Source organism: Dermacentor variabilis, chromosome 3 (genome assembly GCF_050947875.1).
Source record: "Dermacentor variabilis isolate Ectoservices chromosome 3, ASM5094787v1, whole genome shotgun sequence".
NCBI lineage: Eukaryota > Metazoa > Arthropoda > Arachnida > Ixodida > Ixodidae > Dermacentor > Dermacentor variabilis.
Window position 1 is genome coordinate 75,947,801 of NC_134570.1, and position 24,810 is coordinate 75,972,610.

Sequence of the window (24,810 nt, forward strand, 5' to 3'; positions counted from 1 at the left end):
CTTTGAAAGCAAAGAAAGAAAAGAAAAAGAAGTGACCTCTTGTAGATGAGGAGCGCGTTTGTTTGTGCTTCTCAAACAACGCTGCGCTCTACCGTCCGATGCTTGCATCGGCGCTTGCGTAAATTTGACGTCAGACGATTGGAACAAAAACAGATTGGAATAGTTTTACGTTGTAGGGCCCATGCCTACAGTGTGCCTCGATCACTCGGGAAACTTTCTTTTTTGATTGGGCCCCGTTGCGCTACAAGATATGGCAAAGCTGGAAGGTGTTTTTATGTTCCGCAACGTTTCATGAACTTCCAGACGATATATACACTCGATGCGACCTCAAAGCGCACCCTACACAATATGTTATCACAATATTATCTTTTACTCGTGCAACGCTGTCTTATTGGTTGTTGTCGACTGCTACCTGATTTATCCGTTATATTATCACGTAGTTTTCTTTGTCTGTCTCGTTCACTCGGTAGCGACGAGTGATTTCAATCCTGTTCAACGTCTCTTACAATATCACGTTGCCAATGTTATGAAGTTCTGTCGCGCAAGTCTCTCTGTGGCTTTGGCATACCCGATATTTCAATGTACAAACTCAACGCAGCCATAAATTATTATTATTATTATTATTATTATTATTATTATTATTATTATTATTATTATTATTATTATTATTATTATTATTATTATTATTGTTGTTGTTGTTATTATTATTATTATTATTACACGTGTTTCCAAACGTTAGGATGCACTTGGTGATTATTTCGTTTTCTACGCCTTTTAAGTGCTGTTTACGTCAGTGGTTGTTTGTGCGTTGTTTCCTTTATGGCACAGTCAAGCCGTTCATTGCGCTTGCAGTCCATATACATTTCCGGGATGCTTTCTGAGAACTATATCGAATTTGAAATTGTGGTTGAAGTTTTTGAAAGGCACATCCTCGTTAAGTCACCGCACGTACACGCTTGATGAATCACGATACCTGAAGGCTTCTACAGATAGACCTCCTAAGGCGAAAGAGATCGACGCGCAAAAATCATGGCGCTAACGTGAGAAAGTACGATACAGCAAGAGGTACCGCGCGAGTGTTTATGGACTGCTCGGAATTGGGGTAACTGCACTCGCTGAACGAGGGTCTTATCAAACGCGTTTGCAGTGGCAAGACAATGCAGGAGATGAAGAAACAACTACAAACGCGATGGGGAATCGCAGACCTGAGTAAGAGTTTTTCTTTTTCTTTTGTTTAAAGTTTGCTCTGTTTAAGTGCACGCTGAATAATTGGTTCACGTGATGTGTATAGAAGAAAGTAACCAACCACGATACTCTCTTTCTGATTAACGAGAAAGATGTAACGCTCCTAAGAACAGCACAAAACAAAAGAACAACACTTCACCTGATGCACGTAGTAAAATGCAGTGCTTGTTGAAGCCGCAAAGTTCAATACAACAGTGCCGCTCATCCTTTTAGAGCCGATGTGGGCGAATATAGACTTTTCGAATGCGAACTGAATATGAATAGTGAGCATCGAACATGGAATTTGGATACCGAGCAGTCAAACGCAGACGCATGTGTTTACAGCAGGAATATTTATTTTCCTATAGTTAGGCATCATGGTTGTATACCTAACACTGGAAAGAAAACAGCTATCAGAAACAAAGCACCAGTGGCATACACAGGATCGCTAATTGTCATTAAAAAAACTGCACGGATGATCTATGGACATACTTAGAGCCCATTTGCAAAGAAGCTTTCCAAGAATGAATTGCTACTGTGTGAGTAGCTTTCCGAAAAAACCGAAAGAAAAATATCCGAAGTTGTGGGGAAAAAAAAGAAAGAAAAGATAACTGCTGAAGAACATGTGTGCTATAAATAAATGTTAACGAGTCCGTAGCAAAGAAGGCATGACTGGTTGCAGCAGAAAAAGTAATAGTTCGACATGACAAGACTTCCAAAAACACTGAATGACAAACTACAAGCAAAATCACGGTAATCGTGTAGGCCACCGCTGCGAAGCGTAAAACAAAGCTTGTATTACTAATTGTAACTACACTGCTTCGTAAACTGTTGTTTCACTTCTGACCGTTTGCGGTACTTCGCTTAGCAGACTGAGAACAGTAGCAAGCCTTTAACAGTAGGTTGTTGTGCAAATACATGGTTGTTGTTTCGAAGAAGTATGCGAAAACATCGAATAGTTCCTTTTCGAACACGAATAGTTTGTGTGTAATAATCGATTTGTATTCGAAACTTGCAATAGTCGCCCATCTCTGTTTTAAAGAAATCTGAACATGGTGAAGTTGACCAACCAATAAATTACGTTGGCTAAATCGCGACAACGTATAGTTGTAGGATGCCCAAGGCAAACATGCTTATTTATCGATTGGAAACTATTGTGCACAAGTGATCTAATCCATGGGCGTTCGCGGAATCCTTTAAAGACGCGCTAAAGACAAGAGAGAGAGAGAGAGAGAAAATAAAGAGAAAAAGATAATTTCGCCCGTGTTAGCAAATTATACCCTTCTACAATGTCACGAACACCACTCCTAACGCGAGAAGAGGCTCGGTACTCAGCGAGAAAAGGCGCAATGAGTAAAAATGTCGAGCGACTTCGTCTTTGAAGTTGCTGCACCGCAGCTGGTCGTGACGTCATGCATTGTTGACGATGTCTGCTATGGCCCAGTTTGATTTGATTAGATTTTTTATTTGATTTTATTTACCGCACACAAAGCAGTAAAAAAATTGCACATGAAATGGGGTTGCGAAAGTGGGAAAAACGCTACATACATGTAGCTTGTTAATTCTAGGTAATTGTTAATGCTAGTTAATTCGTTAAAGGTGAGAAATGGCCTGTATTGCATTATAAAGGAGCCAAGGGCAGAGCGTGGCGAGTTTACGGAACTTTTACATATCCAATGCTATTCAAATACGAAAATAAAAGAAAATATATGAAATCCCTTATTTCCCATCGATGTATACCGGTGTGGTGCTTCGGCGCGAAATTAAAAAAAAAAAAATAGAACTTTGACCCTCATTTCTTTTTCCTTCTGATAATCGACCCATCTTCGCAAAATTAGGGATAATAGAGTTTCTTTTTAAAGAAAACACTTTTTCAGTGTAAACTAATTTGTTGTTTCTATTTAATGTCTAACCTGCTCCTAATTCACGGTATACACTAGCGTTTCTGTATTTCGCCCCCCCCCCCCTCGAAATGCGGCCGCCATGCCGGCATCGATCTCGTGACTTTCTCGTGACGATCTCGTGACTGATCTCACGACTAAGAGCTCAGAAGCGCAACGCCACATTCATTAAGCTACCGCCGTGGGTTTAAACATCGCCCTTTATCGGAGCGTATTAGAAGCGGAAGGACGCAGGGCGTTGGGACCCCAAGCGCTAGGGGATTCCAACACCTTGCTTCCCCCTCATCTAAAACTCTCTATTGCCCTAGAAAGCTATCAGAAAATATACGTATACGTTGTAAGGAACGCTGTCGGCAGCTTACGCCGACACGCGTTGGTAGTCGACAGCCTTTCGCGATGGAAAGTGTGTTCGTTCCCCTTAGCACACGAAGTTATAAGCCACAGAGGCCTCATAACTGGCGTCCTTTTTTTTTTTGTTACATCATACAGAACTTTTTAAAGTCACCTGCGGCAGATATCATAACTCTAGTCGTTGAGCTGGATTACTGAAAGAGGGACGGACATCACTTGCACAAGAAATGGAAACGCATAATTAAACAACTCGTACAAATGAACTAATTAACTTTTTAAAAAATTACTTTACGGTACATATCCAAGTCTACGAATTGTAGCCGGTGACGTCACAAGGCGTGTCCAGTTGAAACCAAATTTTTCAGGATGACACACCAGTATCGACATATTAATTCGCGAAGTTGGCAACGAGATACATTGACGTCAGAGTCGCTTTTGCGCTTCAAAAAGATGTAAAGATGAGTAAAAAGACGTTTTCCTAAAGAGAGTAAGTGGAACGATAGCGCATTTTTACCGCAAGTTTGACAGCGCCTATTGAGAGAGCCTCCGTATTCGCTCCAAGTGGAAATTCCTTGCAAACACCACGATACAACTCGTAAATTGCGATACGTGCAGTAATGTAACTAAATAAAAAAAGCTATTTTTTTAAATTATGCGGTTTTACGTGTGAAGTCAAAATCTGATTATGAGGCACGCCATAGTGGGGGACTGTAGGTTAATTTTGACCACCTGGGCTTCTTTAACGTGCATCTAAATTTAAGTGCACGGGTGTTTTTGCATTACGCTCCCATCGAAATGTGGCCGCCGTGGCCAAGATTTGATCCCGCAACCTCTTGCTTAGCAGCGCAACACCATAACCAATAAGCAACCACGGCGGGTTAATTAGTGAATTTTCGTTATATAGTCGACTATGAATGCATTTTGCTTTTCGCATTCGAGTAATGTCCGCTGCTTCGAGTAATCCAGCTCAATGAGAAAAATCACGTTATCCGCCACAGGCGACATTTAAAAATTCTGTATGACCAAAAAAAAAATTAACCGACGATTACGATACTCCCTAATAAGAAATTAAAGCGTAGCACTATACGTGTTTTCATTTCGCGATATAATGAGGCAAAGAATTTAAGAGAGACATGTAGCAGAGTCGGCAATCGTCGAAAATATGATTTGCGGGTCAAGCGCGTCGGTTTTTATACATGACTCGTCGAAGGCTCCAGTGTAACCGCTGGTTCCGCGTGACTTCCACAAAGTACTACACCATTCGCGTCGCGCATACAGTCAAATTACAAAACAATCGCAAGCCACGACAATCGAAACAAGCGCGAACGAAACCAAACCAAGCTAACCAAACAAGCGCGAGCGAGAGCGGACGAGAGCAACGAGCGGTCGGGCGGGTCCGCATGGTACCAGTGTCCCGCGCGCACGTGACTAAATGAGTCGCTCTCACTGGCTTCCGCCGTTCGCGGCTCGCGTCTTTCATCCCCCGCTTCGCGTGCGCTCTTTCATCTTTCGCTGTGCTCATTCGCTCGCTTACGCCGCCGACGCCGCTGACTCCGGCGCTAGCCGCAGGAACAGACGCCTAAAAAAAAAAAAAAAGTAAGACACCCTGTACGCTCTAGGATTATTTTCATTTGATGTTATTCATTTCATATCATCCCGCTGAGTCGCCGACTCGTCAATATTGCGGCTTCGTTCGAAGCGAAGCCGAAACGGTAAGGATAATGGAAAACGAAAAGAATTGTTGGGCAATACGGGCCCAGTTTCATTAAATCTAAAAAAAAAAATAACCAACATCTACGGAACAAATGTCGCGGATAAAAGGCGCATGCTTAAACTCACTTGTCGTCTTCCTTGTCCCACTGCAGAACTTTCCTGGACACCAGCCTGCTCGCGACGACTTTTCGACTGGAACCCTTGGACAGACCTGCGGCGAGCGGCGTACAATTCAGAAGCGTGCTCAACAAGAATGCAAAACAAGACGCGTTCTGTATGCCGGTAGCTGGCACGGTGCGTATAGAGTTTGCGGAGTCATCGCCTCGGCGAAGCACGTCGCTACTCGGAGTTTCAGAATGCCAAGGGTTAGTCTCGGATCCGGGATACAAGATTTCCCGGTTTTTCCCGCTGATCTACCGTTCACATATTCATCTCGCGCAAATAGCACGCAGCAACGGCAAGCTTCCTCGAGGCATTGACGCTCGTGTGCGTTACATTTCCTACTGATTCAAACTGATTGGCTAGGTTGAACGGTGTTCGACTGAATCGATACGGGGCGCATCTCACCAGATATGGACCCCACCAAGAACATCGCGATTAAATTAAAGAAGCCGCGCGGAGGATTCACATAACCGCCTCGGCTCGCATATTACTTGGCTTCAACGATATGTAATTTGATGAAAGGAAAGCAGTGAATTCTGGACTCAATCACTATTTTTGGTGTCTTTACATTCCCTGGCGTTTCTTCTCTTTTCTCTCTTGCGAGTCGATTGAGCCGGCCAATTTGGCGACCACTTTTGGAGATAGCCGTGGCACAGCGTAGAAACGTTTCCCGCCCTATATACTGCATACAAAGGGCAAGAAGCGCCAGTCAGGCACTCGGTGATGCCCCTATAAGTTGATTCCCCTTATAAAGAAATCTAAATAGACCATGTTAGACGCTATACAGTGTATAAGTAGCGCATACAAACGCTACAAGAACTTTCTTTGTATTCAACAACACGAAGGAAGGCAAGAAAGAAAAAATGAAACAGATTATGGGACACTCACCGAAGCCCAGGGGCGGGTTCTTGTCGGCGGCCTTCTGGAAAAGGCGCACCTTGTCCGGCGACCAGGCGATGTTCTCCTCCATCGAGGGTGTCATCTCAATGGGGCCGATGTCGTCGCCCACGCAGAACACATCGCACGCTTGCTGCGAGCACAAGTGCGGCGTACATCTGTAAGCTCGAAGAACTTCACTGCCAAATACCGCCGGCATTGTGCACCAGAACGAGCCGGGACTATGCGAGAATGACAATAGCTTTAACGGCAGCGATGGTGAAGTATTAGTTCACGAGCCATGCAGGTTTTTAGTATTTGACACACGAAGCAACTATTATCTTTGGAGTAGAGGTTATTGTGTCGCCCTTGTTTAGGAACTAACACTACGTCTCCTCGAGGTGTCGCAAACTTGGCTCACTGTCAATAAATGTGCCATGCGTAAACTGTAACGACAGCGGAAGACGACACGACTCTAGTGTAGGCGAGATGTGATACGAAAAGCTTCAACGACGATCACTGACTCGTCGAACAACGTAAGCACTTTTTTTCCAAACATTGTCACTTCTACGCGTCGCCGCAGTGAACGCCGTACTTGCACAGGAATACTCCCGAGTATTCGAAAAAGAGTCGCGGCCGAAGCGTTTCTCGGGCGTGTGCGACGACTAGGGAGAAGGGTGCACGTTTCGACACTATGAGCAGTGAAAAACTGCAGGAACGTCAGCAGTGCTTACCTCGAAGACAGTCTTGGCCCACACTCGGAAGGACTGTTCCTGCCCGCGCAGCTCGTCTCCGGTGGCCAACTTGCAGATGCGCTCCCCGCCCAGGTCCCCCAGGATCTTGTCCACGTACTTGCCGTACGCGCAGAAGTTGGGGTACGCGCTGGAGCCCAGTCCGAACACGGCGAACCTGCAAAGCACGCGTTCGCGTTATTACAACTTCAGTGGAACAGCCACTCGAGCTTCCCGTGTGCGGCGAAGGTTCGAAGCAGCCCGTTAAGCATGCAAAGACAAATCGAATGCGATCATCGGGTAGTTACATAATAACGGAAGTAATTGCGAATCTTCAGTTAGAAACGACACCCCGACGGAAACGGTTCGTTGTATGGGCGGTGGCATTGTCACCTACCAAAGGTCTCAACATTTTGCGAGAACATGCGTTCTCGTTCGTCCTGCAGTTCCGCTGCAAGCATAAATAGATGTCGAAAAGAAAGCGATGAAATCCATAGTCCGTATTGCATGCTTAACTATGTCTGGCTTTGTGCACGTTGTGGTAGCAACTCGTCGCTTTGCGTTATACGCCATTTGGGGCAAGGAGAGCACAGAATGATCGAACTCAGGAAGGTCATAACCCACAGGTCTGGGAAAAAAGAAGAATGATTAAAGAACAACGTCGAATATGTATATGTCACCTTCGGCCCAGGAAGCATAAGTTTTGGGCCAGGAAAGATCTGCGAAACACGCAAATAATAGGTAAATAGGTGCGTCTCCGCTTTTGAGAAATCCTCCTGCCTGACTTTGGCGTGTGAAATGGCAATCTATTGTTTCTCTAGGTGTCCGCGGCATTTCGAAAAAAAAAAAACGCGGAAAGGAGGGCTAACCACTGCACTGAGTTGTACAAACTCTGTTCCACGCCATTACGGACAAGGAGCTTGCGCGATTGCTCAAGGTGGCACTCCTGTGTGCTCACTTTCACCTCGGTGAAAAAAAAAAAGGGATTGCAGAAGAGCTGCCATCTACTTGCTTGGTAAAGGATCAGTTATTTATTAAATCGAATACATTACCATCCGAAGAAAGCAAACGAACTATCCCTCCAGCATGCACCTGCTTGGCGAACCGTGACGCAACTTCCTATTTGCTCCATCTATTCTCTCTCTATTTCGCGCTCTCTCTCCCTCTTTTCTTTTGCTCTTTCCAGAACGTAATTACTGGCTGCTGCATAATCTACACCACTCGCCATAGAACAGTCGGCGAGCCTTGCATGATCTTGCACGCTAAGAGGCGCAGCAAGAGTGAATCCCAAAATGAAAGAAAGACGGGCTTCCAGTGTCCCAACTTGGAAGCGCCGCTTCCAGGTTCTCCCCGGTCATTCGCTATGCTAATCTACTGAGATTAAGTTGTTAGCGTCGCGCTAAGATTGGCAAAAATACGAAGTCAAGAATGGGACCGTGAACTGCTGCTCTGCCCAGGTAGCCCGGAGCAGGGTAAGCAGCGGGCTCGTAATGAAGGCACACAAAAAACAAGAAAAAGAAAAGAAAAGCAGGAAGGCACGTGAGACTTAATAGCTGTACCGCTTCGCCTGAAAAAGCCAGCGAAGCAGCACGTGATGTTGAAACAGTTTCCTTCGTATACAAAATCATTTGTTTTGTTTCGCAATTACGAGGGAAAAAAAAAAAAAACGGGGATCACCGCGTGCGGAACTCGAAACAAAATTTACGACCAATGAGCAGCGATTTACAATCCCCTTTAATAGAGTCGAGTCTGATTTCACTCGGGTTGAATGACGAGAAACACACGAAATTTACGCTCACTTGGGCGCTTACAGAAGGAACAAGAAAGAAGATAAACTAACACTTTCTCGCTAATGGAGGTATGACCAAGTGATTGACTAAGTGGACTGAAAGCCGAGAAGGAAAGTTGAAGTTGGGCGCGAAGTGAGTTAAGAGATGTGGCTTCGGTCAGGGTATCGCGTCCCTCGATAAAATTATCAGCGCAATATTTACGTTTCCTCATTTTCCGGCTGATGGTTTCTGAGAGTTCCAAGAGCCGGCGATGTACTCAACGAAACGCACAAATCGTCTGCTCTTGGGGCATATATCGAATGCGAGGGACGTTAACGTTTCACAAGCCATAGTTGACAATTCAACATCACAAACGTCAAACGCCCTCTATCGCAGACGACGGTTCAGAACAGAGTTCCACGCACTCACTGCGCGTTGCGGAACATGCGAGTGACCGATAACGCCAGAACTCTACACACTGAAACATTTTTCAGCTAAACAAAGTGAAAACCGCAAACAAACAAACGAAGGCCTGTAGCTTTAAGGTTCAAACGTAAAGAGCACCGTCTCTATTCTCTTGAGCGCTCGCGTCAGAGCTCGCTTGAGACGGAGAAGCGCACGGCCGATCAGTTGCGCGATACGGCGTTTCGCTTTTAAAGCGAAGGCCTATAGAGGTGCACTCGTAATGTCCCGCTCAACTTAAAGCTGCAGCTATTGTCAGAGTCCCCCGTGCGAGGTCCTCCCTCTCTCTCTTAAAGGCGGCGAGGTTTATAAGCCAAGACAGAAGAAGAAGCAAGGCTCTTGAAAGTTCATTCTCCGTATAACCGAACAGTTCCGTACTCCGCGTCGCGAACACAGTGCACCAGGGTAAAAACCTGGAACGGGTGTCGGCCAATCGCGGCCCATTTGTAGATGTGCATGCTCTCAGGTCCTGAGTTGGCCAACGTTACACATTCAGGATCACGGATTCATGCCGCCACGTACGTTCGGCGTCTTCATTCGCAACGTGCACTACAACAATCGGCCGTCGTTTGTCGCCGCTGAGCATGACGTCAGGGCAATTTTGAGAGCTGATAAGTTGAACCAACAACATTACTCGATCTAATTTGCGGTAGGGAAGAATATTGAAGCATGAGCTGAACGCAAAAAACACAGCCACCAACACACACTCATAAATGCATCTTGCAGCGTTTTCTTCTTTTTTCACTGAAGGCTTTCTTGTCTCTGAGTCTAAGTAAGCATCTTTGTTTAGGTGCACAATTTAACCGCTCTCTACTTCCTACCGCTTTATGTTAACATTGGAAGTTTGCATTTCAACATTACAGACTATATACTTCCTTATTTTCTGTAAATGTAAGAAACAACTCTTCCCGTTATGGTGCACCGTCCTACTATTATTCAGTCACTGTTCGCTTCTTTTTCAGCGTCCGCGCCTGTGTATGTCATCCCCCTTTTCTGTAGACAACTTCGACAAAATGGGTTCGCGCGCAGCGGCCAGCTTCGGCTGTTTCATCGTCGGTATAATGGCGGTTGTCCAGCGAACGGGTGCGGAACGGTGGCGACTGAAGCACCATCTGCAGCCATACAGGGCCGAATTCTGAGAGCTTTTCGTTCGAAAGTGCTTCTTGCTGTTGGCGGACCCTCCTTCGCAATTAATATGTCCGGTATCAGGATTGGCTGGAATTTCCTCTCACGAACGATTTTATAGCGTAAGAGGCTTTCGTGAAAGCGGGCCTTAAAGCTCCCGGAATGCTGCACCGTCGTCGCGGGTTGAAATAAAGCTCTTTTGTTCCGATTGTGCAGAGCGCCCATCGTGTACTCCTGCTCTCTCCGAAGCCGCAGTCCATTTAACGGCGCTCCAACAAAGGCGATCTACGTATTTTTTCTTTTATTTCATTGATACCACCGATGCAAAAAAAAAAAAAAAAATGTTGGCTGACATTCAGCGTTGTACGAAGCACTATCTAGGCGCGACGCTTTGGCGCAAAACTGATAAGGGTTTAAACATGAAGAGAGCGGCCATCCACACTTCTCGAGTAAGTAACCTCTAAATTGAGGGCAAGGCAGTACGACATAAGAAGCGGAGCTTGTTTTGTCGAGTATTCGCATTCATGTTGATTCTCAGTTTTCCTCCCTGCTGTTCGACGCTTTCAACTACTGTACTGCACACAGGGAGGCGCCATCTTTACCGCTACCGAAATGCCACCAATCATCTTTGACTTCGCGTGCAGGTGCTTAGATGTACAGTCTTGGTAGAATGCTTCCCGGCCGCAGCTTGCATGGAACACGTTGACTTCGTGCTCTGTAGAGGACCTTGCACTGGATTTTAAGAGCTCTAAGCTCCTGAAGAGAGGAATGGACACTATTGCCCGCCATTCGAGGCTTTCAAATGCCAAAACGAATTCAGGAGCCCCCGCCAGCCGTTTGAAAGTCAACGCGTTTGCCGCACGCTGTGGCCTGGAAATTTTTGACTGGCGACTGCTTGTGGGAGACACATACTGAGAGACGTTGTACGGATGTAAGGGCACTTTATAGGAATTCGCGTAACCAAACATATTGAGACCATGGAGATCGACCGTTCATTCGCAGAGAAATTTAACGGAGCGTTGTTGCGCTTTTTAGAGGCGACTGGGTTGGGTGCGACAACCTTTGATTGCGCGGTGAGCGCTGTTGTGCATGTGAGCGCCCGCATCACCAGTTATTATTTTCCTTGTCCCATTCCGACTTACTTTTCCACTGTCCTCCCACTTCCAAAATGCAGGGTAGCAAACCAGCTGCAACCTGATTAACCTCCCTGACTTCCCTTTGCTCTCCCTCTTCATAAAGTAATGAGTGTTTCAATATATTTTCGGCGAATACTACCTAAGCGCTACTCTTGACGTGACAGCTAGGCGCATGCAATCGCTATTTCGGCGCTAGTGAAAAGAAAAAAAAGAAAGAACAGAGAACTGGCATAATCCTCACCTGGGCGAAATATTATTGCAATCTAGATACTTTTGGCTCCCTGCTCAGATGTCCTGCACAGCTTATGCGATATACAGTATATCTGCTATAGCCTATTCACAGCAACACCCGCCGTGGTTGCTCAGTGGCTATGGTGTTGGGCTGCTGAGCACGAGGTCGCGGGATCGAATCCCGGCCACGGCGGCCGCATTTCGATGGGGGCGAAATGCGAAAACACCCGTGTGCTTAGATTTAGGTGCACGTTAAAGAACCCCAGGTGGTCAAAATTTCCGGAGTCCTCCACTACGGCGTGCCTCATAATCAGAAAGTGGTTTTGGCACGTAAAACCCCAAATATTATTATTATTATTATTCACAGCAACCACTTTAGCAAAGCAATTTTCAGTGCCATCAAGGACTCTTTGTAGTGATTTCTCGGCAAGACTGCATTAGCGCCTTCCCTAACAAAGCCAATACGATCCTATTACATGATTCGTAACACCTTGTTGCAATAAGGCAGATCAAGCCGCATACAGTATGGTTTAAGCACGATAAAACATGGTAAAAAGCGTGTAGGAACACTATAAAATCATGGTGTTCCCATTATATATATTTGTGTTACCAACTGATGTAATAAATATAGAGGGAAGCAATAATCGCGATATAGTACTGGTGATATTCTAATCTATGTTGAGAGACCGGGTATCTACCATATGACAGCTTCACCTCCTAAATGGTTGCCTTTCGCCGCCCTCAGTTATATATTTGGAGGTTTGCAGCTTTTATCAACAGCGATGTCTGTTAACTCTGTTCCAGGTTTGCCGTTCAACATGAGCATTAGTGCAAATGTAACAACAGGGACACAGCTGCTAGCTTGGCTGAAACGTTAGCCTAACGCATGCGACATGCGACATGGTTGCATGTTGATGTCCCACAGATATCGTGCTTTCTTTAACTTGCTCAAGAATTATTTTGCAGACTTTAGTCAATAAGCGCTCTTCATCAAGAAGCATACAAGTACCCTGGGGTCTTCCACAAAACCTAGGTTGTTGGATTCGCATTCTGTCAATACCACGAAGTCACGGTACCTTTGCTGCTAAGAGCGCCTCAGTACATTGCCATCGATGTGTTATAAAGTGTAGGTTGTGCATAAGAGAACTCAGTTTATCTTTAGCAAACGAAATGAAATATAGCGGAACAGTGCTTGTCTTCCACCCTTACGGCAACCGTTATATGCGCCGTCGACTCTTCGGGAACGTCCCACGGGAGAAGTTAAGGTGAATTCTCAACATAGGCATGTACAAAAGAAGTTGGACAGACTGAAACTCACCTGACGTTGCTGAGGGGTCCAAGGTCCGACGCCTCGTGGGGTGGCGGCGGAGAACCGACGTCATTCTCGGAGGCATTGACGCTGTTTTTCCGCACGAAGGACATTGACGTCGTCCTGGGTTGGCAGCACAAAGTCAGGTAGCGCCGCTTCATACCAGCCGTCTGTCTCTCTCTCTCTCTCTCTTTATTATTTTTTCAGCCTCCCGCCTTCCAATGCTGCTTCTCGTGATCTCAACGTAACCCTCAATAGGTTGTGTCCAAATTCAGGGCTCCTCTCGAGTAATGAAAACGGATCTCGAAGGCTAAGCTCTTTTTCTAGCTGCATGCGCAAAAAGCAACTGCAGGAACAGGAAACACGTCATGACCTCCATGTTTTGGACACATTCTATTCCAATCGTATTCGGAACGGCAGCTGAGCGAGTTGGCATGAATTTATGGTGGGAAAAGCAGCGCGAAAGTTAGTACATGGGCATACGAAGAGACTAAAGGACACAAGCGGGTGAAAGGGGGGGGGGGGCGCTGACCATGAACTGATTTATCGAAGAAATTCAAAGACATAGGAAACATGAAATAGATGAGTGCTCATGACGGGGGCGGGGGAGGTAAGTAGGGAGTAGGGGCGGGGGTGAGAGGGCGGCGGTGAAAGCTAATCCTCAGAAAAATAATCCACGTGTCGTCCCCCGCATGAATCATTGTTACACAGTGCTATCACAAAACACTGTCATGGAGGCACAATTAGTCATCATGTAGGGCTGCAGAAGCTTGGCTACACGTGTATCACCCAAATGGCAGATGTGCCTTGCTTCTAGCAGCAGTCTAAGGTCCTCATTCAATAAATACATGGATAACTATGATAGTCAGACCCCCCCACTCGTGTCGTTCAGTCTCCTCCAAAGTCCTAACTTTCGCGGTGCTTTTTTTCTCCCCCAAGAATCGTTACCAGCGCACGTGAGGCGGAAGCCCCAAGGTGAACAGACCTCACCAGAGCGACGAAGTAATAGGAGCCATGCAAATGTGTACTTTGATGGCATCCAATAATTTTTTTTAGGAGAACGGTGCTGTTGGGAGTTACGTACGGATGCAAAAAAGCGCTTTGCTCGCAAGAGCGTTCCTTGTTTATCTGTACTGTCGCCTTATATGTTATGTGATATTCTCGTTTTTGCTAACATTGTTGCTTTGAGAGTTTTCTCTTTTTTTTCGTAGTCTCACTTTGTTGTTTCTACTGCAACATTATAATATCGTCGGGTCACCGTTAACCGTCGTTCCAATCGTTCTTCCACACAAACTGGGTAAAAGAGCACAAATAATGGTACTCGTTGCTCCGCACGATGTATGTCCACATGTGCAACTTTACCACATGTTCATGAATCATGCGACAGGAATAACAGGCGTCGTATCTGTGCGCTGACATATCCTTCTATTAGGTGAAAAAAAAAAAGGGAGCACAAGGCTGCTTGGAACATCCTTTCGCGGAAAAGGCAGGCTTCTCGAGGCAAATGTTAGCAGTTTACAGATGAACGCGACACACTACTGCATCTCATTCTACAGAAGATCGCGTCACTTTGCTATGCGCACCATCGCTTACAGACGTTTTGTCATTTGTTGTCAGCGGTGGCGCAGTTTACAGATTGTCACGAAACAGTCTTTAAACTCTAGTAATGTGTAACCAAATAAGTCGAAAGAGAAAGGACCAAATTGGGGAAGGGGACTAGTTTTTGAGAAGGTTGGGGGGGGGGGCACTTGCGAACGGTATACTTTCTTGACAACACGAGGCCAACAAGCTCGAAGACGTGACGTCAAGCTACAGTGGCCGGGTGTTTCTGTTGCAAACTCAGGTAGTGATGAAAGCATAAATCCGATAAGCGTCTGTGCTCTGTCGTTGGCGTCGCCTTTTGAAGGTATCTATATGAATTTGAACCGTTATAATATCGCGAAGTTCGGTTCCAAGGTACGCCGACCCTCTGGCAACCTTCCTCGACGCTGTGTGCACAGGAGGGCTGATGGTAGCTAGTTTTCAGACATCAATTCGCTATGGTGACTCTCACTCTTTAGACGTATTTCATGTTCGTTTATATGAATGCCGATGCGCTAAAGAGAACGTAACACCCTTCGGTCTCATTCATGTTACGATATTACTGAAGCGTTCGCGAGCGAACTGCAAATTCGACATTCTGGTGGTGTATATAGGATAGCGACGTCTCTCAGGAATATTCGTCCGTGAGGCAGCTCGGAGCTTGGAGACGTGTGCCTCCAAGTTGCGACTCTCTGGTAGATGACCCACGCCGGTTCGCCGCGCGCAACGAGCACCTTCATCGTGCCCCTTCATCAGAGGGCGGTGAATTTTTATCCAGTGCTTGGTCGACCACTGACTAGTTCTTTAACACACTGATTGGGGTTCGGAATTGGCGTTCTAGGAGCCTTGCAGCAATAACCGTCTGTTCTGATGCACCGGCTTCATGACGACCAGTGACCTGACCTGCAGTACACAGACCTGCAGAAGTGAAGCCTGTGATGTTGTCTGTGTAACAGGTAACCTGATAATTAACAATAGCGTCAGCAGTCGGACACGCGACATTCTGGTTTCTCACCTTACAGACTGTCGCATTTACTCTGCGGGATATTCCAGCTTTCCAGTGGGCACCTCGTGTTGCACGCATACCTAACTGGTATATAAACCTTACGGCGAACAGCTGAGTGTCTCCTGGTTCTAACTCACTGTAGAAAAGCAAAAGAAAAAGAGCAAAGGGATGGTGTGCTCACCAAATTTAATACTAATAAAAAAAAAGGAAATATCATGAGCATGCATATATATATATATATATATATATATATATATATATATATATATATATATATATATATATATATATATATATATATATATATATATATATATATATATATATTGTATGTGGGAAATTATTTGAGCGGAATGTTTATTTTAACTATGCGATAAAGTACCCAGTTTTCTTTATGTCTAAATTGCCTTTGGCAAGTGCGCTTTGATCGTTATTCGAGATCCCTATTTAAAAAGAACCATATGCCCCTTAACTTCCATGTCCAATAATCCGACAGCAAATATATGGGATTCTATATAAAAGCCCGTTTTTCCCATGTGTCATATGAAGTTATTGGATACAGGAGTCATGGCAATATGTTTTTTTTTTTTCAGTAGGGTAGTATCATCAGGCAAAAATGAAATGTGTTGGCCACTGAGTAATGTATACTTAAGAGTTTAGGACCAGAAGACAGTCAGCATGAGTGAAAAGTAATATTAAAAATGGTACTTCTGAACCACGCTAATTCTCCTAGCGTCATTCAGGCCACAGCAACTGATCTTTATGAGAAGTTTTGTTTTTGTATTAGCAAGCTGCCGAAACCTGTTCCGCATATTTTAGCGGCCCCTATACATTGTGTAATATAATAACATATGACGGCGAGTAAAATTATAATGGCGGTGTACGTTTTCCGAGTGAGTACAAAAATATAGGTTACATGGCAAAAGGCACAGATTACAGGTTACAATCAGTGCTTCCCAAACATAAGCCGTATCTTACGAGGTCGCTGCTTTGCTAGACCATTCGCACATTAAGCAAGATCGATCGATCGATCAATCAATCAATCAATCAATCAATCAATCAATCAATCAATCAATCAATCAATCAATCAATCAATCAATCAATCAATCAATCAATCAATCAATCAATCAATCAATGAAATAGATTTGCGCAGAAAACTTGAAGATGGCTATAAAGCTTAAGAGGAAGCTTTAGCTCCAGCCCAACTCCGATGCCGCCTATTCAAATACATGTAAAGCACAGAAATGCCTTTCTGAGGTAACCCCTGGGCCGATTTTATTGAAATGTGTTGCCTTTTCGAGAGAAAGTTAAATGCTAGTGACTGGTTAATCAAAATTTAGATTTAGGGCGTGAATTGTATTACAAGTTTTTTTTTAATTGTAAGGTTAAATAAAATGGAAGCCCAATGGTTACAAGTCGGTCCGTCTGCATCAAAAATAAATATCACCATTGTGTAGACTGCTATAGTTAGAAGATCTAAAGCGGACGAATTTGATATATAAATTTACAGCTTAGGTGAATTTTTTATAACGTTTGCAAAGGTACTGCAAATGTCATACTCAAATAAGAACGGTATATTGCAGAGCGATGTAAAATACATAAACTTTGTCCGCTTTGGATGCACTATTGGAACGTAATTTACAGAACTGCGATATCAATTTTATCACTGAGTCGCAGTGTTGTAAACTTAATAGTTTCGTTTTCTCAGAATTTGTAGTTTTTGCCAATGTTTATAAAAAGAATCGGCGCACTAAATAAAAAAAGCGCTTCTGACAGGCACTAGTTTTTAACTTTATCTTTTAAATACAGCAAACCTCACCAAACTTGGTGCAGCGGTTGCCGAGAAAAGAGATTTCTCTTTTCCCACGTATTTGGATAAGGGACCCCAAGCTAAACCTTCCTCTTAAGGCCTGCCAACGATAATCTCAACTGCCAAGCGCCCTGTGTTGGTCTTGGCAATGACACCATGAATTGAAAGAGATCGCAAAAGATCATGATTACATGTCATGTATTACGGGCGTTTCCCTCAAGTGAATGCATCAATAACTAGTCTCACACAAAATTGATTAAAGTAACATATATTTTAACGTTAATGTTCGCTAGCGTCATCATATCAAAGTAAATGAAAATAATATTAATGGTGCGGTAAAATATACAACGTAGCAGGCAATACTACTACTACTACTACATTAACTAATACTTATAATAATAATTACGCGTGCGCGATGGCCGCGAGCTTCCAAAAGCGGACTCTAGCTCATGGTCAGCAGATAAATTTCGACTTCGAGAAAAAAAAAAAAGCAACCGTAATAAAGCAAAAACAACAAAAGAAGGAACGTTATTTCGAGCGCAGTAATCGTGTCACAGCACAGGACTAGAAGGACCTACAGGACTTACAGGCACCAATATCTACTTAAACACTTGAATAAAATAATAAAATGCACCAGACTTACTGTGAAGCGAGGATTAGGGAGAGGTGCAGCATCCTCGTTGCGGGAATTTTCCGACGGGGCGGAGGAGCCCGAAATGTGGAACTGGTGCATTACTCTAGAATTCACTCATCGAGGAGCTAGTTCACATGCATGTGAACAAAGTGCCGCCCTAAAGGCTGAGATGAGCTAACCCCGTGTTCTTCCGCAAGCGTTGTGTATATAGACCGCAGCGCTCGAGCTGTGTGTGACACACATTTCCCCTGTCGCAAGTATTGTGAAATTTTAAGTATTCTTTTTCAGCGCGTATATTTAAGTGTCGGGATCGCTAAAAAAATTCTGGAAATGCACAATCACTCGGAAGTTCTGCGTGAAATATTTCATAAGGCCGCAATGTAGAGTTGTCGCCACAAAGGGCCACGCAAAATTTTGCATCTCACTTACACTTCCATCTTTTGTTGCGGCAAAGAGGTGAGAGGAAGGGGGTGTTCGCAGAGTATGACCGTGTTCAAAATATTGCGAATGAGAACTCTACTTTGTCACAGCTTCCTTTGGCGAGCGAAACACTTCTCGAGCAAGGTGCGCTCAGCCGACAGTCAACGGCTGCGCGCGTTGCTTTCACAGCTTGCGCGCTGCGTTTCTATACCGCCATTCCCGCAACGAGCACATGTGCTGGTGTTTTATAGGCCACCCGAACATTGTACGCGGTGGTAGCGGCATGGTGTATACGCACAGAAAAGTGCAGGCCTTTGTTTATCCCGTTCCGATCAGTTGGTCGCCACTGACATCAGTCGAATAGCTGTGTCTCCTCCGTACAGTTATGCTGTTACACTGGAGTCGTCGATACATCGCGCTAAGCATTTAGCGGAGGAATCACACGAACAGTATCTGACGTCAGCGACAAAGACTGATCAGCACTGATAAGAAGGCTTAGCGGTTAACTTCTACAGTGCTAGGACTAGCGCCGCGCGACAGCTGTGCATTCCATAGAACTTGGATACCGCGTAAGCCCAAGCGTCGGTTCCCGTTTGCCCGCTTTCTTGCCGCAGAAGGCCGTCAGCGGGTAACGGGCCAGGGCGCGTATTCTTGGCATTACGCGGTAAGTGAAAGACCTGTGCGATGCACGCCTGTCGAGCGCATACGTATGAGTGTTGTTACTCGTGCTCTACGTATACACTATACACACAAGGAGGAGGGTGACTAACTGCTCTACTCAGAGTGAACGAGTGAGTGAGTGAGTCGGTGAGTGAAAGTACAGACGGTGCACCACAGCAAACACATCACGAATAACAGTGAGAGAGAGAAAGAGATAGTGTAGTAAAAGAGAGAAAAGGAAGAAGAAGGAGGAGAGGACGTACAGGAAATCAAAGACGTCGATCCTTACCTAACGTAAGATCTGAAACAAAACAGACACACCATCAAGGTCAACTACAAAAGAAAACAACACACTCGGCTAAGAAGTTACAAAAAATAATAATCAAATAAGCTTATCGTAGTGAACGATTGGAGCGGGCATCGCGTGCAGTGCTTGCGGGAATGCGCGCATGCGCAGGAAGAGACGGAAAGGACGTGCACGAAGGAGGACGCAGGCAGCGTGCGTGGTAGCATTGGCTTCGTGCACCGTGCGTCACACCGACAACATGCGCTCAAAACGTGCTCTTGAGAAAGCCAGAAGATTAGTGCGACAGGTTGATATACGCTCGAGAAACATGGGCCCAGATAGTGTGAGGATCTTTTTTTTTTTTATCCGTTCTTATCGCGTTTCGTCATCTACTCGTACTTCGCCGAGCCGTCGTTATCGTTGGAATCTCTTATTGGTACTTTGGGTAGGAAAAAAAAAAGAGAACAGAAGGAAAATAATGCTTACGAAATTTGGAATCACGTAGTATTATATAGGCATCGCCTATTCATTCTGGTGTTAATCCTGGTTTCAGGCTGTTCTATAGGAGGTAGCTAATACCCGCTAAATGTCGTTACAGTGTCTGTGCCGCAAGTCGAAGCTCATGAAAGTTCACTGCCATAAATTTCAGAGTGAGCATGCCATGTAACATCGTTCTGGCTGGATCTCACCAGTGCAGAATATTGTCATTACGTGTCGCGGCTAAAAAATGGTGTTTAGTATGAATATTATACAAGGTGTTTTCTTTTTTAGGCTACGGAGATTTTTTTATAAAAACGTAATAAGAGCAGCGAACGTGGTGTCATTGGAGACGAGTTCCGAGGCGAAGCGGAGCTACTTTGCAGCTGATAACGTGAGCCTCAGAATATTTATTAACACAAATTAAATAAATAACTTCTGTATCAGTGCCTTGGAGGCAGTAACATTTTAATGCACACCCGTTTCTTTCTTTTGTCTTGAAAATAGGACTTAATTCGATATATTTATCTTCAATTTCGCAAGGTCAATCCAGGCAATACCGAGTCTGAGCGCGTCCGCATCCCGTTGTGCGTCAGTTGGCAACGCCCCGTAAAAAAGTGTGGGGCGAAGTTTGAACGATAGCATGACGCGACACATGCTGACCCGACACACAGCCGCACATGCTTGACAGGCAGAAGATGTCGTAACAGAACTGCTTGTTGGCCTAGTTGGTACTTGCTAAAAGACATATGTTTTTTGCCGCAATTGAACACTCACGAAAGGAAGACACATAAAGACAACACGGGCGGCCGTGTTGTCTTTATGTGTCTTCCTTTCGTGAGTGTTCAATTGCGGCAAAAAACATGTCTTTTAGAACATGTCGTATCAGAAGGTGGCGCGACCGGCCGACACGTTGTGTTTGAAACTCCCTCGTCACGGGGCATTTCGGTCTATGATGATGGCAGGGCTGCGTTTTGCGTGCTCCCGTGGGGCTCGGTTTCGATGTTGTCTGGATTTACCGTTGAAATTCGGTGATACCTATCTCGACTTAGGTGCGACATTAAAGATTTCTAAACGCGAGAGTGCATTAAAGCGTGACTGCCTTCAAATTCGTCATTTGAACAACTGCCTCTAAGGCACTGCTAAAAAGTTAATCCATGAATCTTTGTTGATTAGTCTTCTGAAGCTTACGTTATTAGCGGCCTAATAGGTACATGTCGCCTAGGAAGTCATTATCGACAACAACAAAAAAGAAAAACCACCACGATCATGCGCTTACAGCTTTCTTTTCTTTTTGAAAAAGAAAAGAACTGCATTGTTTAAAGAAAAAAAAAGAAGAAAAAAGCACCCTGTATATCTATCATACTTGCATATAGCATATAGTTAAACCTTTTCGATTGTGATTTCAATGAATACTAGTTGAAAGCTGAAAAATCATGTGAAGCTCGCAAGAAGTTGCAACGCGGCGGTTATACCGGGGAAAAAGGTAGCCGTAAAGTGTCCAAATTCGGTGTGAGCACCATCTGTTCATTGCACTAATCTTGGAAATCTACAGACGCTGTGCTCACCCTCATCATCAATCAACTTATTTTCGAGCATAACTTTCTGCCCCCTGAGTGCGTTTACATCATTGATCTATAGCAATCAATGAGGCCAAAACAAATTCTCCTATTTCTACGTTGTTCATTTAGTATAACTATTTAGCTCTACATCACAATGTGAGACGCTCGGCATGGTCGAGAGCTATGCCTACCACGAGACTGGAGCAGCACTGAACATCGAACACTTGGGAATACTGTTTTTTGAGGCGTAGAGTTTTAGTAATCGTTAAGAAATCCAGAATGCAAGCAAAACTCCCGTGCATTTTTTTTTTTGTGTGAATGGTTAGTGCGCCTACCACGGGCGTAAAAGTCAGTGAAGAATAAAGCCTTTTTTTTTCTTTACACAAAGCCGCGCATATTCATGCACCAGTAGAGCTAGTACAAAGCGTGGCGTTAGTGTAAAGGGCTATGCTGAGAAAACTTCGCAGGAATGTGGGTAACCACCCTCAGCTGCTTTTGTGGCAGGTTTTTGTTGTAATCCGTTCTTCACATCGAAAGCGGGCCGCCGCCGTAAATACGGGCAGCGCAGGTTCTGCAACAGTTGGATTAGCCATTCATCGGCAGTCAGTGGTGAACGAGCGGAGCATGTTACCTAACTAGTGCTGACGCGGGGCCTACGACAAAAAAAAAAGAAAAAAGAAAAAAAAAACGACGACGTTGTTTGAGGACAACGTCGGCTACCTGTGCGCGGTGACAGTTCCCTAAGGGACACGTTGAAACCCGTGTTGTGCTTCTGACATGAAAATTAGTAAACTTGGATCTTTGTGGCCAGTTAACGAGTTGCCAGCCGATTATCTAAACGGTGAAGTCTTTGCGCTGTTCCACGACGGAGCTCGATTCATCTGCATGCTACGATGACACTATAGCGTAATCGCGCTCGCGGGTTGACACCTTAATGAGAACTGGAGTCTTAATTGCTAAAATGAAAAAACAGTTTCATACGATTACAGCTATGATGAAACCTCGAGCGCTTCAAAAAAAGAAACCGTTCAGTTCTCTGCTGTCTGTGACCCTGGTATTTCAATGTCACCGTGGCTTTATTTTGTCGTCTTTTATTTACATTTGCGTTATTTGAACACGGTTGAATCCGAATGACGTAAGCAGAGACACAGTTGGCATTCTTCTTATGCAAGGCATCGAGGCCACCACCTCGATTACCTAAAAATTAGTGAGGTACGCTACGACGGGTCTGACAATGAAACATTTGGCAACTGGTAATATTTTGCCCCGATTGTGCAAATTTTCTGCTTTGAGAAGCATGCAACGATTTCCCGGAATAATATTGTGCAGTCGAATGCAGTTTCCCCGCTGACAAATTTCTGAATTATCAAAATGGTTGACATTATACCGATGAGCTTGTTTCAAGGTGCCCGAACAGTATCTGAACTAATTTCACTAGGCTACGAACGGTTAGTTGCAAGTAAGTTCGCAAGCGCCGTATATACGTTCCTCGAAGCAGCGCTAGGCGTACTCTTTCGTAGTAGCATAATAGACGCGTTCAGAAAAGCATACAAATAAAATTTTAAAAATAAGAAGAAATGCGCGAGTGTTGGTAATATATGGTCCCACGGGGCCAATGTTCTTTTCATCTTATCCTGGCCTCTCGCTACTCTGAAATATCGGCCTGAAAAATTCGACGACTAACAGAGCTACGCAGGCGCGCAGTAGCATGTAGGCCCCAATTCTTCATGCAAATTGTCGAAAAATGCTAATAAACTCCCAGAAGGAGGGAACAGCCAGCGACGTCCCACGATATTAATCGCTCAAGCTCAAGCCACGCGCAGCAATGCACCAAGATTAATAATAATAATAAAGAAAGAAATGACATCAATGAGTTATGAGAAAAGAGCAAGTAATAAATCGTGCTTCTGGGATTGTGCAAGAGTCTCCGAGTGGTATTCATATTTGCTTCGCTTCTCATTTTTTTTAAAACACGCTGCTTCTTAAAACATTCATGACGTCTAGGAAGAGTGCCTCGGGATGAAGGACACAGCAGAAGGCAACTACAATTTCCTTTTTTCGCTCGAGAGTCAAGTAAGCAAGAGCCATCGAAAGAAAAAAAAATACATAGAAAAGCCGGCTGTTGCCTTCAGAACTCAAGAAGGAACCGGAAATAGAGAATAGGAGACAATGTATAGAGAAGCGAACAGGATGAAGCGAGAAAGACGAGTATATAGAAGAAGCAGAAGAAGAAAAAAGGGCGAATGATGCCATGACATTGGGAGTACAAACCTCGGAGTCGTACCCTCCGGTCCGAAGGGGCTGCAGCTCTTCATGACTTGTAGGTTTCGAGCGAAGACCTGTTTGAAAGATATGGGGGAGAGGGACACGAGGAAATAACGAGAAGAAGAAGGGGGAAAAAAGAAATAGGTAACTAGCCAAAACGTTTTGCATTTGTTGCCTGTACGAAAGATCCTCGAAAAGATATAGTAGAGCGGGGTGGGAGGGGAACCACGGTAATCTTACGAGCGATAAGCAAAAGAAAAACAACAAGAAGAACAGAAATTGACACTACTAACGGGCACAAAGCCTTACAAGAAGAGATACTGAAGATCGCGTCCCGCAGTGCCCGAGGGGCAGTTTGACGACGAGAGGGAGAGAGGGAAGGTCACAGAGGCCATTGTCAAGAAGAACTGCGCCGCTGACTTCGTCTGCCGCGTCTCTGGCAGCGGCGGCAGTGCCGCGCTTTCGATCACGTGACTGATCGTTAACGACTTTTATTGCTCATCGCTTGTTTCTGTTCGCTCACGGCTCGGAGGCAAGGCGACGGCGGAGGAAGGTGGCGGCCGGCGCGTTTATCAAGGGGGGTGAAAGAAGAACGCCCGCGATACAACACGCCCCCGCCCGCCCACCTCGTGAACGAATGGCTCATCGATAAAGGAGCCCGTGGTGCTCAGTTGTACGGTAGTAGTACGGCACTACGGGGACAGATGTAAGCGACGCCGTCGATTTTCTGTTGCGTGGCGCGTCCACCTTTTGCCCTCCTGCACTCTCTCGCTTGTTCTCTTTTCTTCCTTTCTTTGCTTTTTACCTGTTTTATTGTTTCCCGTTTGATGCTTGGCACTTTCAGAAACGCTCTTTTTTTTTCCTTTGTTTTCTAGCGCTGTGTCCTTGCGTGAGCCGACGGGGATAGGAGTGGGCGTGCCATTTTTATGGTGGCCGTTCCTTGCTCCTGCAGCGACGTCGTCCGTCCCAGAAAGAGATACGCGAGACAACGGCCCGCGTCGTATAGAGCCGCGTTCATTCAGGAAATCCCCCTTCCCGTGGCTATCTCTTGCCGCTGTTCCCTCGCTCTCGCGTTGCTTTTGTTGACGCTGGCCGCGCCAAAACAAACAGCCGGACGAC

The 24,810-nt window shown here is 45.1% G+C and overlaps 1 protein-coding gene across 5 annotated transcripts in view; it reads right to left on the reverse strand.

Annotated features, from left to right (window-relative positions):
* Nos (Nitric oxide synthase) overlaps positions 1-24,810 on the reverse strand; it is a 444,263-nt gene that overhangs the window by 26,733 nt on the left and 392,720 nt on the right. For all 5 annotated transcript variants that reach the window (XM_075685663.1, XM_075685666.1, XM_075685667.1 and 2 more), the window contains 5 exons: positions 23,698-23,765; positions 13,000-13,113; positions 6,962-7,136; positions 6,240-6,381; positions 5,316-5,400 (listed from right to left, as the gene is read on the reverse strand). In XM_075685663.1, the coding sequence (XP_075541778.1) occupies positions 5,316-5,400; positions 6,240-6,381; positions 6,962-7,136; positions 13,000-13,113; positions 23,698-23,765 (584 nt within the window). The remainder of the gene's footprint in view (positions 1-5,315; positions 5,401-6,239; positions 6,382-6,961; positions 7,137-12,999; positions 13,114-23,697; positions 23,766-24,810) is intronic.